The sequence below is a fragment of the Callithrix jacchus genome, chromosome 5 (genome assembly GCF_049354715.1).
Source record: "Callithrix jacchus isolate 240 chromosome 5, calJac240_pri, whole genome shotgun sequence".
Classification (NCBI taxonomy): Eukaryota; Metazoa; Chordata; class Mammalia; order Primates; family Cebidae; genus Callithrix; species Callithrix jacchus.
Genome location: NC_133506.1, coordinates 3,455,612 through 3,472,867, shown reverse-complemented (window position 1 = coordinate 3,472,867; position 17,256 = coordinate 3,455,612). Strand labels below are relative to the sequence as shown.

General features: G+C 42.3%; 1 protein-coding gene across 13 annotated transcripts in view; it reads left to right on the top strand.

The window, feature by feature from the left end:
- The window catches only part of PHF20 (PHD finger protein 20), a 196,886-nt gene that overhangs the window by 64,253 nt on the left and 115,377 nt on the right, over positions 1–17,256 (top strand). For 2 of the 13 annotated variants that reach the window (XM_078370985.1, XM_054256871.2), the window contains one exon: positions 4,898–4,992. The exons of the other annotated variants lie outside the window; for them this stretch is intronic. In XM_078370985.1, the coding sequence (XP_078227111.1) occupies positions 4,913–4,992 (80 nt within the window). In that variant the 5' untranslated portion in view covers positions 4,898–4,912. The remainder of the gene's footprint in view (positions 1–4,897; positions 4,993–17,256) is intronic. 13 annotated transcript variants of the gene reach the window in all.

Genomic DNA, 17,256 nt, shown 5'->3' with positions numbered 1-17,256 from the left:
AAATGCCCAGCGTATATTTAGGGCTTTAATCCACCTGAAATTCATTTAATGTATGGTATGAACTTGTATCTATTGTTTTTTGTACCCAGTGAATAACCAGTTGCCCCAATATCATGTTTAGTACAGTCATTGACCTACAATACCACTTCTATGTATTAAGTCTCCTATTTACATAGACCTGTTCTCAGCCCTTTAGTCTATTCCATCGATTCATGTTTACTCCTGTGCTTATAATAGCACATTATTTAATTGATATTACTTTAACAGAACTGTTGATATCTGGTAAGACAGGTTTTATTTTATTTGTTATATTCTTAGACCTTTACTCTTCAATGTGAATTTTGGTATTGTTGAGTTTCTTTAAAAGTGTTTTTGGAGTTTTGAAATAAATTGTATTGAATTGGTATCTTAATGATAAAAAATTTTTGTTCATGAAAATATATCTTTGTACTTATTCATGTTTTACTTTATGAACTTTAGTTATGTTTTATAACCTCTATGAAGATTTTGCTTATCATCTATTAGTTTTATTGCTAAGTACCGTTTAGTTTTTGTTGCTTCTATGAATGGATTTTTTTTTTTAATTTGAGACAGAGTCTTGCTCTTGTGTCCCAGGTTGGAGTACAATGGATCTCAGCTCACTGCAACATCCAGCTTCTGGGTTCAAGCGATTCATCTACCTCAGCCTTGAAAGTAGCTGGGATTATAGGTGCCCACCACCACACCTGGCTAATTTTTTATTTTTGTATTTTCATCATGTTGGCCAGGCTGGTCTTGAACTCCTGACATTGTGATCTGCCCGTCTCGGTCTCCTAAAGTGCTGGGATTACAGGCATGAGCCACTGTGCCTGGTCTTTTTTTTTTTTTTTTTTTCTTTTTGAGATAGAGTCTTGCTCTGTCACCCTCGCTGGAGTGTGGTGGCGCCATCTTGGCTCACTGCAACCTCCACCTCCAAGGTTCAAGCAGTACTCCCTGCCTAAGCCTCCGGAGTAGCTGGGATTACAGGCGCCCACCACCATGCCCACCTATTATTGTATTTTTTAGTAGAGATCGGGTTTTGTCCTGTTGGCCAGGCTGGTGTTGAACTCCTGACCTCAGGTGATCCGCCCACCTTGGCCTCTGAAAGTGCTGCTATAATAGGTGTGAGCCACTGTGCCCGGCCGAATCTTTTTTTCCTCAGATGGAGTCTCTCTCTCTTGCCCAGACTGGAGTGCAGTGGCGTGATCTCGGTTCCCTGCAACCTCTGCCTCCCGGTTTCAAGCAATGCCCCTGCCTTAGCCTCTGGAGTAGCTGGGACTACAAGTGTACGACATCATGCCCAGCTAATTTTTAAAAATTATTTTAGTAGAGATGGGATTTCATTATGTTGGCCAGGATGGTTTCGACCTCCTGACCTTGTGATGTGCCCATCTTGACCTCCTAAAGTGCTGGGATTACAGGCGTGAGCCACCGTGCCCTGACTGGATCTTTCTTTCTTTCTTTTTTGAGACAAAGTCTCGTTCGGTCACCAGGCGCCAGGCTGGAGTGCAGTGGGGTGATCTCTGCTCACTGCAACCTCCACCTCCCGGGTTGAAGCAATTCTCCTGCCTCAGCCTCCCAAGCAGCTGGGTCTACAGACGCGTGCCACCACGCCCACCTAATTTTTTATGTTTTAGTAGAGAAGGGCTTTCACTATGTTGACCAGGATGGTCTTGATCTCTTTACCTCCTGATCTGCCCACCTTGGCCTCCCAAAGTGCTGGGATTACAGGCGTGAGCCACCGTGCCTGGCCCCCTTTTTTTTTTTTTTTGAGATGGAGTGTTGATCTGTTGCCCAGGCTGTAGTGGAGTGGCATGATCTCGGCTCACGGCATCCTTTGCCCTGCGGGTTCAAGCGATGCCCCCGTCTCAGCCTCCTGAGTAGCTGGGACTTCAGGTGTGCCTCACCACGCCCAGCTAATTTTTTTGTATTTTAGTAGAGGCAGGGTTTCACTATGTTTCTCTGGTTATTGCTGGTATGAAGGAATATTGTTGTTAACTAAATTCAACGTGTGGATTTTATATATTTTGAAAACAAAAACGGACTGCTTAAAAAAGATTTATGACATTTATGAGATTGTTGGAAGTTTGAACATTGGTTGGTTATTTGATATTAAAGAATCATTTTTAACATTTTGGATGTGGAAATGATACTGTAGTTTTGTAGTTTTGTTTTTTTGAGAGTTCTTATTTCTTAGAGATTATATACCGACATTTATGAATATAATGATATGTTGTGATTTGCTTCAAGATAATATGAAATTTATATAGGCAGTAGGAAGAAAAAGGAGATGATATGAAAGGGAAAGGGTGGGAAGATAGAGGAAGCAAACGTGGCCATGTGTAATGGGTACATGAGGCTTTATTGCTATTGAGTTTTATATGCTGGTCTCACACAGAAGCCTTTCTCCATTTTCATATTCATCTTAATGGTTCTTTTGGATTTTCTATATAGATCGTCATATATTTGCAAACAACTATTTTGCCTCTTCTTTTCCAGTCCTCTGCTTCTCATTTCTTTTCCTTTCTTCCTTCCTGCCTTTTTTTCTTTCTTTCTTTCACTTTTTCCCTTCCATGGTCGTGGACCGGGATCTTAGCAGCATGGTGTTGAATGGTAGTGATGATAGCAGCCTTCCATAGTTTGTTGTTTGATTTTTAACAGGAACACGTCTGAGACGTCACCATTAAGTAAGATGTTTATCATAGGATCACGGTAGATGTGTTGGATCAGATTAGAGAAGTTCCTGTCAATTCCTTGTTTGCTGGAATTTTTTTTTTTTTCAGTGCCCGAGTAATGTTGAATTTAATGCTTTCTGGGCATCTAATTAATTGACCATGTGTATTTTTCCTTTTAATCTTTCTTTTACTTTTCTTTTGCTTCCCCTTTTATCTGTTTGCATGGTATTCGACATTAACAGATTTTGTAATGTTGAACAATTCTTGCTTGTATTCCTGGATAAGCTTATTAGGTCATTTATATAATAAATTATTAGATTTAGTTTACTAATTTTTTATTTGAGATTTTGATATTCATATTCATTATACTTTTGGTTTTTGATCTCTTCTTGTGCTCTCTGTTTTCAGGTTTAGTGTAGCATTATTATACTAGTCTTAGAACATGAGGATGTTGGTTTTTTCCATTATTTTCTGGAACACTTTCTTTTTGTTTTTGAGATGGACCCTGCCACACTGAGAAGGAGACTATCCGACTTTAGGTGGGGAACACCCTCATGTGGGTGCTGTTATGAGCCTTATTTTAGCAGTATGAAAAAGGAGGCTCAGAGAGATAAAGTTATTTGCCCAAGGTTACACAGTGGTGGGACTAGGATTTGAATCAAGGTAGACTGTTTTCATAGCATTTTTGTAATAACCAAATTTCTCCAGAGTATCTGAATGTTCCTGACTCCTAAATTTAACAACAAAAAAACACTGAAAAATGCATACTCATAATGTTCATCTAATTTCCTAATCTAGAGTACTGGACATTTAATTTTTTTGGTAAAATCTTTGACTTTGAATGCTTTGCCAAGAATAATGGAGAGTTTGTTTTATTATCTCTAGACTGAAAGGGGTTATGTTTTCACCCTGATAGGTGATTTGTTTACATTATAGTAGGTAGGATTGCTTCAAGGGAGAGCCATATTTTGTGTGTGTGTCTGTGTCTTTGTGTATGTGTGTATTTTCAGTCCATCAAAATGAAATTAGGGAATTAGGGTCCCCCCCCCTTTTTCTTTTTTGAGATGTAGTCTCTGTCAAGTGCAGGCTTGAGTGCAGTGGTGAGATCTCAGCTCACTGCAAACTCTGTTTCCCGGGTGCAAGTGATTCTCCTGACTCAGCCTCTCAATTAGCTGGAACTACAGGATGCACCATCACCCCCAGCTAATTTTTGTATTTTTAGTAGAGAGGGGTTTTACCATGTTGGCCAGGATGGTCTTGGTCTTTTGACCTCAACGGATCCGCCCGCCTTGGCCTCCCAAAGGGTTGGGATTACAGAGGTGAGCCACCATGCCCTGCCAGGGTTCACTTGTTAATTGCTTATTTCCTTGTGACTTTTTACCTCTGAATCCTTGAGTTATTTGTTCTTATTTTTGGCCCTAAAGTAACTAAGTCCCAGCTTTTTATTAAGAACATTTTCTTTCTTTTTTTTTTGAGACGCAGTTTTGCTCTTGTTACCCAGGCTGGAGTGCAATGACGCCATCTCGGCTCACCGCAACCTCCGCCTCCTGGGTTCAGGCAATTCTCCTGCCTCAGCCTACTGAGTAGCTGGGATTACAGGCATGCGCCACCATGCCCAGCTAATTTTTATATTTTTAGTAGAGACAGAGTTTCACCTTGTTGACCAGGATGGTCTCGATCTCTTGACCTTGTGATCCACCCTCCTTGGCCTCCCAAAGTGCTGGGATTACAGGCTTGAGCCACTGTGCCTGGCCGAAAATTTTCTAACTTAATAAAAAGTTGAGGGAACTTTATACATTCCACCTGTATTCACTAGTTGTTAGCGCATTTGCTTTGTATACTTATTTAATTTAGCAATAATTGTATACTATATAATATCCAGAGATATTCAAATATTCTTGTTCTTCCAAAAATGTCCCTTATAGTGTTTTTCCAGACAGGATCCACGTTACATTTTTGTTTTTATGTCTTTTTAGTTGCTTTGATTACATGGTAATCTTTCTCCCTTCCCAGTTTTTTCCCCTTCGCAGCATTACTTATTTAATTTTTAGGAGTTCTGAACAGTCGTTTTGTAGAATGTCCCACATTCTGGTTTGGTCACATGGTTTTTATCCTGCAGAGCTTAACTTGTTCCTTGTATTCTCTTCTATTTCCTGTAAACTGGAAATGAGGTCTAGACTTCAGATTAAACATTTTTTTTGCAGCGTGTTTCAGTGGTAATGCCGTGTTTCATATTGCGTCACATCGGGGGACACATAAAGCTAGGTCGTCCCACTGTTCCGTGTGTCACTTGGATAAGGTAATGACTTCCATCTCTCACCATTATAAAGGTATATTTTTCCTTGTGCAAGTAGTAATCTGTGGGGATATTTTGTTACTTGTCAGTATCCTATTATCCTCCCACGCCATTTACCTAATGATTTAGCATCCATTGATAATCCTTACCTGAATCAGTTATTACGCTGGAGATGGAAAAATGGTAATCTTTTAGTTTTGTCATTCTGTTTTATTAGCTGATGTTCTTCTGTAAGAAGAGCTTTTATTTTTATTATTTTAAAGTGCACAAAGGAATAAGATTATTCAATGTGGAGGTGTAGTTCGTTCCATTTATTGTTATTATTATTATTTTTGCTAGAATTATCCCAAATTTGGCCAGTGGGAGGTTATTTAAACTAGCTCCTTTGTTCTTTTGACACATTCTTGTTAGGCCCTTAGCACATTTTTGTTTTCCGGCAGTATTAGAAACCCCAAATTTACCTTTTACTTTTTCCATCCCAGACCTTGGATTCAGCCAGTTATACAAGGCTTGGTTTCTTTAATTAGGAAAGGGTATTTAGAAATTGACATCTAAGCCGGGCATGGTGGCTCACACCTGTAATCCCAGCACTTTGGGAGGCTGAGGCAGGTGGATCACGAGGTCAGGAGTTTGAGACCAGCCTGGCCAACATAGTGAAACGCCATCTCTATGAAAAACACAAAAATTAGCCAGGTGTGGTGGCATGCGCTTTTAGTCCCAGCTACTCAGGAGGCTGAGGCAAAAGAATTACTTGAACCCGGGAGGCAGAGGTTGCAGAGCTGAAACTGCACCACTGCACTCTAGCCTGAGTGACAGAGTGAGACTCTGTCTCAAAAAATAAACAAATAAATAAATTGACTGCCGAGGTTGAGGCTGCAGTTAGCTCTAATCACACCACTGCTTGGGTGATAAGAACAAGACTCTATCTCTTTCTTTCTTTCTTTTTTTGAGACAGAGTCTGGTTTTGTCACCCAGGCTAGAGTTCAGTGACACAATCCATCTCGGCTCACTGCAGTCTCGATCTCGCAGGTTCCAGTGATTCTCCTGCCACAGCCTCCCAAGTAGCTGGGATTATAGGTGCCTGCTGCCATGCCCAGCTATTTTTTTTGTATTTTTAGTAGAGATGGGGTTGGCCAAGCTGGTCTTGAACTCCTGACCTTGTGATCCACCTGCCTCGGCCTCCCAAAGTGTTGGGATTACAAGCATGAGCCACCATGCCTGGCCCTCTATCTATTTCTAAATAAAATAAATAAATAAAATAAAACATTGGTTAAAAAAAACAAATTTTGGGGCACTGGGTGTGTTTATTGCCGCTAGGATGTCATTGTCTTAACCTTTTAGTGAGTGGAGCTAAGAAGTATATTTTTTGAAAAATTGTGAGTTCACTTTGATATTTCCAATTTATTTATTTTTTGAGACAAGAGTCTTGCTCTGTCCCCCAGGCTAGAGTGCAGTAGTGCTATCAATGGCTCACTGCATCCTCTACCTCCCGAGTTCAAGCAGTTCTCAGCCTCCCAAGTAGCTGGGAGTACAGGCACGTGTCACCATGCCTGGTTAATTTTGTATTTTCAGTAGAGACGGGGTTTCACCCTGTTGGCCAGGTGGGTCTTGAACTCCTGACCTCAAGTGATCTGCCTGCCTTGGCTTCTCAAAGTGCTGGGATTACAGGCGTGAACCACTGCTCCAAGCCTAAAATGTTAAATTTAAATTGGAAATATAAGGCCTGGGCAACAGAGTGAGACACTGTCTCAAAAATGAATAAATAGACCATGCATGGTAGCTCATGCCTGTAATCCCAGCACTTTGAGAGGCCAAGGTGTGTGGATCACCTGAGGTCAGGAGTTTGAGACCAAACTGGCCAACATGATGAAAATTAGCCAGGCGTCGTGGCAGGTGCCTGTAATTCCAGCTACTCAGGAGGCTGAGGCAGGAGAATCGCTTGAACCCAAGGAGGCTGAGGTTGCAGTGAGCCGAAATGGATTGTGTCACTGCACTCCAGCCTGGGCAACAGAGAGAGACCCTGTTTCCCCAAACCCCTTCCCCAAATAATAAATGAATGAATGAATGAAACAAAAAGAACTAACAAATAGAATATGCATGGTATAACTATGCTAAATAAAACTTAAAATATGGCTGGGCATGGTGACTCACGCCTGTAATCCCAGCACTTTGAGAGGCTAAGGCAAGCAGATTTCTTGAGGTCAAGAGTTTGAGACCAGCCTGGCCAATATGGTGAAACCTCATGTCTACTAAAAATGCAAAAAATTAGCTGGACATGGTGGCATGTACCTGTAATTCTAGCTAGCTGCTCAGGAGGCCTAGGTGAGAGGATCACTTGAGTCCAGGAGGCAGAAGTTGCAGTGAGCCAAGATTGTACCACTGTACTCCAGCCTAGGATAATGCAGTAAGACTCTGTCTCAAAAAACAAACAAACAAACATTTTGGGAATATATATATATTCGCCTTCCAGATTTATTGAGATATAAATAAAAGGAATTTATGTATTTATTTATTTAAATGTATTTATTTTTGACATGGAGTCTTGCTCGATCATCCAGACTGGAGTGCAGGAGTGGGATCTCAGCTCACAGCAACCTCCATCTCTGGGGTTCAAGCATTCTTCTTCTGCCTCAGCCTCCTGGGAGCTGGGATTACAGGCACCCACCACCACGCCTGGCTAATTTTTGTATTTTTAGTAGAGGCAGCATTTCACCATGTTGGTCAGGCCTGTATTGAACTCCTGACCTCAAATGATCTGCTCACCTTGGCCTCCCAAAGTGCTGGGATTACAGGCATGAGCCACCTCACCCGTCCAGGAATTTAGATTTAGATTTTAATTTTTGTCTTTGTTTTCTACGGAAAATATTTGTTCCTAATCATACTTTAACCTATGTGCCTTATTCTGTGTTATATGCAAAATAGTTTCAAAGTTACAGTATTAGTATTACTATTAACAAATATTCTGACTGGAATTTAAGTTTTTTTTGACATTTGAAAAATGCATATCTTGGCCGGGCGTGGTGGCTCACACCTGTAATCCAAGCACTTAGGAGGCCAAGGCGGGCAGATCACCTGAGGTCAGGAGTTCAAGACCAGCCTGACCAACATAGTGAAACCTTGTCTTTATTTTATTTATTTATTTTTTTGAGACGGAGTTTCACTCTTGCTACTCAGGCTGGAGTGCAATGGCACGATCTTGACTCACCACAACCTCCGCCTCCTGGGTTCAGGCAATTCTCCTGCCTCAGCCTCCTGAGTAGCTGGGATTACAGGCACGTGCCACCATGCCCAGCCAATTTTTTGTATTTTTAGTAGAGACGGGGTTTCACCATGTTGACCAGGATGGTCTCGATCTCTTGACCTTATGATCCACCCGCCCCGGCCTCCCAAAGTGTTGGGATTACAGGCTTGAGCCACTACGCCCGGCTGAAACCCCGTCTTAAAAAAAAAAAAAAGAAAGAAAGAAAGAAAAATATATATCTTACTCAGGATAAATTGTATTTGATTTATGTTGTAAACTTAATCCCAAATTAAATGAGCTAACTATTGTATGAACTAACAGTTCTTCTTTTTTTTAAGTACTCCTATAGCCTAATTTTATTTCTGCATTTAAATTATTTTTTTGGGCCAATCACAGTGGCCCACACCTGTAATCCTGACACTTTGGGAGACCAAGGTGGGCAGATTGCTTTGAGCTCAGGAGTTCAAGAATAGCCTGGGACAAAATGGCAAAACCCTATCTCTACAAAAAAATATAAAAATTAGCAAATCACACTGCCATGTGTGTACCTATGCAACAATCTTGCATGTTCTTCACATGTACCCCAAAACCTAAAATGGAATTAAATATATATATATATATATATAAATTAGCTGGGTGTTGGTAGCTCGTGCCTATAGTCCCAGCTACTCGGGAGACAGGCTGGAGAATCCTTTCTGGAATCAACCTCTACCCAGTAAGCAGAGGTTGCAGTGAGCCTAGATTGTGCCACTGCATTCCATCCTGGGTGACAGAGTGAAACCCTGTCTCAAAACAATTAAAAAATTAAAAAATTAAATTTCTGTATTTGTGATAAAGACTGAGTCTTTCTGTGTTGCTCAGACTGGTCTCAAACTCCAGGGCTCAAGTGATCTTCCCGCTTTGGCCTCCTAAAGTGTTGATCTTCCCACCTTGGCCTCCCAAGATGTTGGGATTACAGCTATGAGCCACTGCACCTGGCCCATATTATAATTTATTTTTTCGGACCGGAGTTTTGCTTTTGTTGCCTGGGCTGCAGTGCAGTAGAGAGATCTTGGCTCACCACAACCTTCGCCTCAAGGCAAAGTGATGTTCAAGCGATTCTCCTGCCTGAGCCTCCTGAGTAGCTTGGATTACAGGCATTCATCACCATGCCCAGCTACTTTTGTATTTTTAGTAGAGACGGGGTTTCTCCTTGTTGGTCAGGCTGGTTTTGAACTCCTGACCTCAGGTAATCCACCTGCCTAGGCTTCCCAAAGTGCTGAGATTACAGGCGTGAGCCACTGCACCTGGCTGTAATTTTTGATGTACCGCTTTGGGGTGAACTTTGAGCATGGAGAAGGTAATCCTGCCTTCCCTGTTTGTTTGTTTGTTTGTTTGAGACAGTCTTACTCTGTCGCCCAGGCTGGAGAGCAGTGGCATGATCTTGGCTCACTGTAGCCTCCACCTCCTGGATTCCAGCAATTCTCCTGCCTCAGCCTCCCAAGTAGCTGGGATTACAGGCATGTGCCACCACACCTGGCTAATTTTTGTATTTTTAATAGAGACGTGGTTTCACCATGCTGGACAGGCTGGTTTGGACTCCTGACCTCAGGTGATCTGGCTGCCTCAGTCTCCCAGGGTGCTAGGATTACAGGCATGAGCCACCACGCCGGCCCTTCCTTCTCTATTTACTTCCTGGGTTGTATAGATGAACTAACATCTCAGAGGCTGCAGTTTCCTAGTTGTTGCTTGGTTGATAGAATAGAATCTGCTTGCTCTGCCACCTTCCGCCTTCTTCCTGTCATCTGTCAGGAGTGTGCCATCTGTTTTAAGCAGTAGAGAAAGCTGGCCTTCTCTGTTCTTGCTCTGAACACAATGAAAAAGCTCCTTCTGTCTGTTGCTTTCCTGACACTCTGGCACCTGTCCTCTGCTGTGTTTCCATTTAAGCTGATGATAGTTTATTTCCGTTTCTTGTACAGAGGATTTAAAAATATGAGTTTCATAATGTCCTTAGATAATTTTTTATTTCTTTTTCATTAGGATTATTTGCACTGATCACATCTCAGTTTCTGGTTCCTACCACCTTACTTCTTACACCATCTGATTTTTTTTTTTTTAAAGCCATCTTTTCTGAGCTTTCCACAAACATGTATTGAATGTCTGCTGTGAGTCAGGTAGTACACCAGGTGCTTTGAAATGATGAAAAATAAGTACTTCAAGTTGTTTAGGGACGAGTCAGGTATTTGGCTTTGGTGTTTAGTATTGACGGCCAGGGGTTTTTAATCATATATTCTCATGCTTATGTCTTTGCTAGTGATTCACATTTATTGAGTTGAAGCAGGAGCAGCCACAAGAAACGGACCTCTCGAACACCGAACTGGGAAGGAAGGAATGATTTATTCGGCCGGGAGCAAGGTGGCATAATTGCCTAACAGCCCAAGCTCATCTAACAAAGCAAACCTTTGCCTTTATGTAGGCTTACAACTCTAGATATTACATGTGAAAAGCTCTTGGGTTAACAATTTTAGAAAGTACATGTGAAGGGGTCTTGATTGATGAAGTAAGCATGGGGGTTTGAGCAAGATTGAATGGGAACAATAGAGGGCATTTCTCCATATCACCCCGACCCTTAACATCACCTGAGATCTTAAGGGTGGGGGGTGTTTTAATCTTTAACCTCCAGGTCACTGACCTTATACCTGCTATGTCTCAACTTTTACTTCCTCCTTCTTTGAGACAAGAGACAGGAAAGAGGAGTTTCTTTCCTCAGAGTGATTTACTCAGTGTCAGGCACAAGTCTAAAGGCTTTATATGTTATACCTCCTTTAATCCTCAAGAGGCTGTAAGGGGGCACTTTTATGATTTCCATTTTATATATGAGGAAATAGATGCAGAAAGCAGTTAAGTTTCCCAGTGCTATGTAGCTGTTAATGGTGAATTAGGATTTGAGTCTAGCTAGTCTGGCTTCTGTGCACACTAGGGTGTGGCTTTGATTCCCATACATGTGTTCTGTACCTAGAATAAAGTCCCTGAAATTATATTATCAGGAGATATTTATTCTGTAAAAAGTTGATTTATAAAAACTCCTAGGGGAGAACAGTTCATTTCATATGTGGGAATTTCAGAAGCCTTCAGAAAGATGACTTTTTTTGTTTTTTTTGAGACGGAGTTTTGCTCTGTCACCAGGCTGGAGTGCAGTGGCACAATCTCGACTCACTGCAACCTCCACCTCCTGTGTTCAGGCAATTCTCCTGCCTCAGCCTTCCAAGTAGCTGAGACTACAGGCACCCGCCACTACGTCCAACTAATTTTTGTATTTTTAGTAGAGAAGGGGTTTCACCAAATTGGCCAGGATGGTCTTGATCTCATGACCTCATGATCTGCCTGCCTTGGCCTCCCAAAGTTCTGGGATTACAGTCTTGAGCCAGCATGCCCAGCCTAGAAAGATGACTTTTGATGCCAAGTCGTTCATTCAATGCTAGATGCTGGAGAAATAGTGGTAATTAGGACAGACAGCCCCTGATCTTTAGGAGCTGACATTCCTAATGGAGGTGGATATGGATATGCCTAGTAGAGGTGGATAGAACACACACAAGCAGACTGCTATATACAGATAATGTTGGGTAGTGATGAATCCTAGAAAGTGGAATAAGTACTTTCTTTTTTTTCTCTCTCACTTTTTTTTTTTTCCTTTTTGGAATAAGTAGTTTCAAGTGGGTAGAGAGTGCCTCTATGTGTATGTATTTTGCTTTTTTATATAGAGGGTAGACAGAGGAGATCTCTCTGACAGGGAGATGTTTGAATAGAGTCCTGAAGTAAGTGAGGGAGTGAGTTTTGTTAGTGTCCAGGGGAAAGAGGGTTGCAGACAGAGGCAGTCAAGGCACAAGTCCTGACGTAGGAGCAAGCAGGGCATTCAAGTAATAGTAGGAAGGAACATGTGGCTTCGAGGGTAGAAAGTGAGAGGCCAGAGGTAAGAGGTGAGCCCAGAAAGGTCAGCAGGGGCCAGATTGGCCATAATGAGTTTGGACTTAATTGTAAATGTGATAGTAAGCCATTGAAAGGTCTTAAACAGGGAAGTGATGTTATCTGATTTCAGGTATTATAAGTGGCTGTGGGCCCAGTGCGGTGGCTCACACCTGTAATCTCAGCACTTTGGGAGGCTGAGGTGGGCAGATCACCTGAGGCCAGGAGTTTGAGACCAGTCTGGCCAACATGTACCAAAAATATTAAAAATTAACCAGGCATAGTGGTGGACACCTGTAATCCCAGCTACTCAGGGGACTGAGGCAGGAGAATTGCTTGAACCCAGGAGGTGGAGGATGCAGCGAGCTGAGATTGCACCTTTGCATTCCAGTCTAGGCAACAAGATTGAAACTCTGTCTCAAAAAAAAAAAAAGGTGACTGTGAGCCTGGACAACATAGCAAAACCCCATCTCTACTAAAAATACAAAAGAATAGCCAGGCATAGTGATGTGGTCTCAGCTAGTGATGTGACACCTGTGGTCTCAGCTAGTTTGGTGCTTGAGGTGGAAGAATCACTTGAGCCTGGGGGGCAGAGGTTGCAGTGAGCTGAGATGATGCCACTGCACTCCATCCTAGGTGACAGAGCGAGACCCTGTCTCAAAACAAAAACGTTGCTGTGGTTTTTGTGTGTAGAATATGCTGTAGGCAGCCATGGGCAGAAACAAGAAGAGCAAGGATCTTTTGTAGTAGTCCATATGAAAGGTGATAGTTGTTTGAACTAAACAGAAGTGGGGAGGTTGATGAGAAGTGATCAGAGTCCAGATAATTTTTGAAGGTACAGCTGACAGATTTGCTGATGACATTGTAAGAGACAGAGAAGAATCAAGGATGACTCCAAGGGCTTTTTCTCTCGGTACCAGTAGACGGAATTACCACATGTGGAAATGGGATAGATTTCAGTAGAACCAGGTTCTAGGGAGAAGGTAAGCAGTTTGGTTTTGGGCGTGTTAAATATATGAGATTCCTTTTAGATGACTAAGTGGAGATGTTGAATGGATAGTTGAATAACTGAGTCAGATGTTCAAGTGTGAGCCCTGGGTTAGAAAGAGACATTTGAGAGCTGGGCTGAGTGTGGTGGCTCATGCCTGTAATCCCAGGACTTTGGGAGGCCAAGACAGGAGGATCGCTTGAATCCTGAGATTGAGAGCAGCCTGGGCAATGTAGTCTCCACAACACATATATACACAAAAGATCCAAGAAACCTAGCTGGGCATGGTGGTGTGAGCTTGTGGTCCCAGCTTTTGGGGAGGCTGAGGTGGGAGGATAACTTGAGCTAGGGAGGTCAAGGCTGTAGTGAGCTATGATTGTGCTACTATACTTCAGCCTGGGGCAACAGAGCAAGACCCTGTTTAAAAAAAAAAAAAGGAATTTGGGAGTCGGTAATGTGTAAATGGGATTTTAAAAAACAAACTTTTTTAGAGCAGTTTTATGTTCACAGCAAAATTGAACAGAAAGTACAGAGTTCTGGCTGGGCACAGTGGCTTATGCCTATAATCCCAGCACTTTGGGAGACTGAGATGGGAAGATTTCTTGAGCCCAGGAGTTAGAGACCAGTCTGGACAACATTGCAAGACCCTGTCTCTAAAACACACACACACACACAAAACCCAAAGTAGCTAGGGTGGGCGGTGGCTTGCACCTGTAGTCCTACCTACTTGGGAGGCTATGGTGGGAGGATCACATGAGCCCAGAAGTTTAAGGCTACAATGAACCATGATTATGCCACTGCATTGCAGCTTAGGTGGCAGAACAAGGCCCTGCCTCTAAAAAAAAAATGAAAAAAAGAATGTACCGAGTTCCCATATTCCTGTGTTCTCCCTCCAGCCTCCTGCACTTTCAACATCCTGCACCAGAGGGGTACATTTGTTATGACTGATGAACCTATATTGATACCTCAGTACCACCCAAAGACCATAGTTTGCATTATTAGAGTTTGCTGCTGACGTTTTTTTTTTTTTTTTTATGAGATGGAGTCTCACTCTGTCGCCCAGGCTGGAGTACAGTGGTGCGATCTTGGCTCACTGCAACCTCCACCTCCTGGGTTCAAGTGATTCTCCTGCCTTAGCCTCCCCAGTAGCTGGGATTACAGGCATGTGCCACCATGCCTGGCTAATTTTGTATTTTTAATAGAGACAGGGTTTCTCTATGTTGGTCAGGCTGGTCTCAAACTCCTGACCTCAGTTGATCTGCCTGCATAAAAAGATAACTTGATGCTCAAAAAGTTTCAGATTTTGGATGTTTAGATTTGAGATGCTCAACCCATAGTAAAATTCGCTGTTTTCAGAATGCCAAATTCAACAGTTCACGCAAACCCCACCAGAATCAAGATATAGGCCAGGCATGGTGGCTCATGCCTATAATCCCAGCATTTTGGGAGGCTAAGATGGGAAGATTGCTTGAGCTTAGGAGTTCAAGACCAGCCTGGCAACATAATGAGATTTTTGTCTCTCGAAAAAAAAAAAATCATAATAAAAAAAATAATAGCTGGGTGTGATGGTGTGTGTCTGTAGTTTTAGCTACTCAGGAGGTTTGGGTGGGAGGAAGATTGCTTGAGCCCAGGAGGTCAAGGCTGCAGCAAGCTGTAAGGGCACCACTGCATTCCAGTTGCAGGCTGGGTGATACAGTGAGATCCTGTCTCAAAAGAAAAAAAAAAAAAAGAAGAAAGGAAAGATATAAAGCATTTCTGTTACCCACAGAACTTCCTCATGTCCCTTTGTAATCAGCCTGTCCTGGCACCTCCAGCTCCTGTCACTCACTGATGTGACTTTTCCAGAATGTGTTATAATGGAATTATTCAGTACATAGCCTTTTGGATTTGGCTTCTTACACTTAGAGCATAATGCATTTGAGACAGACCCATATTTTTGCTTGAGCAAAAATAAAAGTTTATTGCTTTTAGAACCTAGTAGTAAGTATTCCATTGTATGGATATACCACAGTTTATCTACTTACGCATTCAAAGACATATGGATTGTTTCCAGTTTTGTGTTAATATGAATAAACATTTGCATATAGGTTTTTGTGAGAACATAAATTGTCATTTCTCTTGGATAAATACCAGCAAGTTGGATTGCTGCATCATGTAAGTATTTGTTTAACCAAGCGAGAAACTGCCAAACTGTTTTTTAGAGTCCCTGTACCATTTTGCATTTCCACAATGTATGAGAATTCCGGTTGCTCTACATTGTTGCCAGCATTTGGTGGGATTCTTTTTTTCCTTGCTTTTTAATTAATTGTTTTAAAAAATTGAGATGTAGTTTACATACTATAAAATTCAAACCCCCCTTTTTTGAGATGGCGTCTTGCTCTGTCTCCCAGGTGGAGTGCAATGACATGATCTCAGCTCACTGCAACTTTTACCTCCCGGGTTCAAGCGGTTCTCTTGCCTCAGCCTCCTGAGTAGCTGGGATTACAGGCGTGTACTATCATGCCTGGGTAATATTTATATTTTTAGTAGAGACGGGGTTTAACCATGTTGGTCAGGCTGGTCTTGAACTCCTGACCTCGTGATCTGCCCACCTCAGCCTCCCAAAGTGCTGTGATTACAGGTATGAGCCACCATGCCCGGCCCCCAGAAGCTTTTTTGTCCCTCTGCTACCCACAAAGAGAATTACTGTTTAATTTCTGTTTACAGATATGCATTTTATATATGTATGTATGTATGTATCAATGACACGGAGTTTTGCTCTTTTCGTCCAGGCTGGAGTACAATGGCACAATCTCGGTTTAGTACATCCTCTGCCTCCTGGGTTCCAGTGATTCTCCTGTCTCAGCCTCCTAAGTAGCTGGGATTACAGGCTTCCACCACCATGCCCAGCTAATTTTTGTATTTTTAGTGGAGATGAGGCCTTCACTATGTTGGCTAGGCTGGTCTTGAACTTCTGACCTCAGGTGACTAGCCTGCCTTGGCCTCCCAAAGTGCAGAGATTACAGGCATGAGCCACCATGCCCAACCTAGACATGTATTTAAAGTGAGACCCAACAGCATGCTGAGTGTTTTCTCTAGCCACATTTAGCTGTCTGGGTACAGGAATGAAGAATGTAGAGTCTGAAATAACCAGGGTTAGGTGACAGTTATCATGAGGAAGAGAGTCGCCAGGAATTTAGGGCATATGCAAGGAGGTGAAATTAAGGAATGAGATTTCCAGGAAGAGAGTGGCAGGGGGAGAAGGCAGAAGGAATTAACATCAGCAAAGATATTCAGGGCTTGAAAGAACTTGGCATGTTCTGAAAATCCAGAGAGGTAACAGGAGTGGTGGGAGATTGAACTAAAGAGGGAGAATTTAAGCAGCAGAGAGATATTTTTAGATCCTTCTTAGTAACAGAAAAGTGGCAGTATTCATTCTGTCATAAGATACTTGTTGAGTGGCTCTGTATCAGGCATTCTGCTTGGTACTGATAAGAGAGGGTTTAAGGGTCATCTGTATATATCGATTGTTCAGTTGTTGCTGGTGAGAAATGATTGAGATAGAGAGGAAAGATGAATTTAAGGCCTTTTTTTTTTTACATTTGAAAGCTACTGCAAATCAAAAGACCTTTGTTATACCAGATGTTGATTAATGGAAGTGGTGAAGGGGTAGGGAAAGAGTTAAGGCATTCAAAACAGCAGTTTTTCTTCAGTTTAATACTCAGCCTTTTGTATCGATTGATTGATTGAGACAGTCTTATTTTGTCGCCAGGCGCTAGGCTGGAATGCGTGGCGCGATCTCAGCTCACTGCAACCTTCACCTCCTGGGTTCAAGCATTTTTCCTGCCTCAGTCTCCCCAGTAGCTGGGACTACAGGTGTGTAGCACCACGCTCGGCTAATTTTTGTATTTCTAGTAGAGATGAGGTTTCACCATGTTGGCCAGGATGGTCTCTATCTCTTAACCTCGTGATCCGCCCGCCTCGGCCTCCCAAAGTGCTGGGATTACAGGTCTGAGCCACCGCACCCAGCCCAGCCTTTTGTTTTTTACTAAATATATTTTCCATACCCATCTCCTCTCCAGCAAAGGCTGGTGATGGCTTAGAATGTTACTTTTGT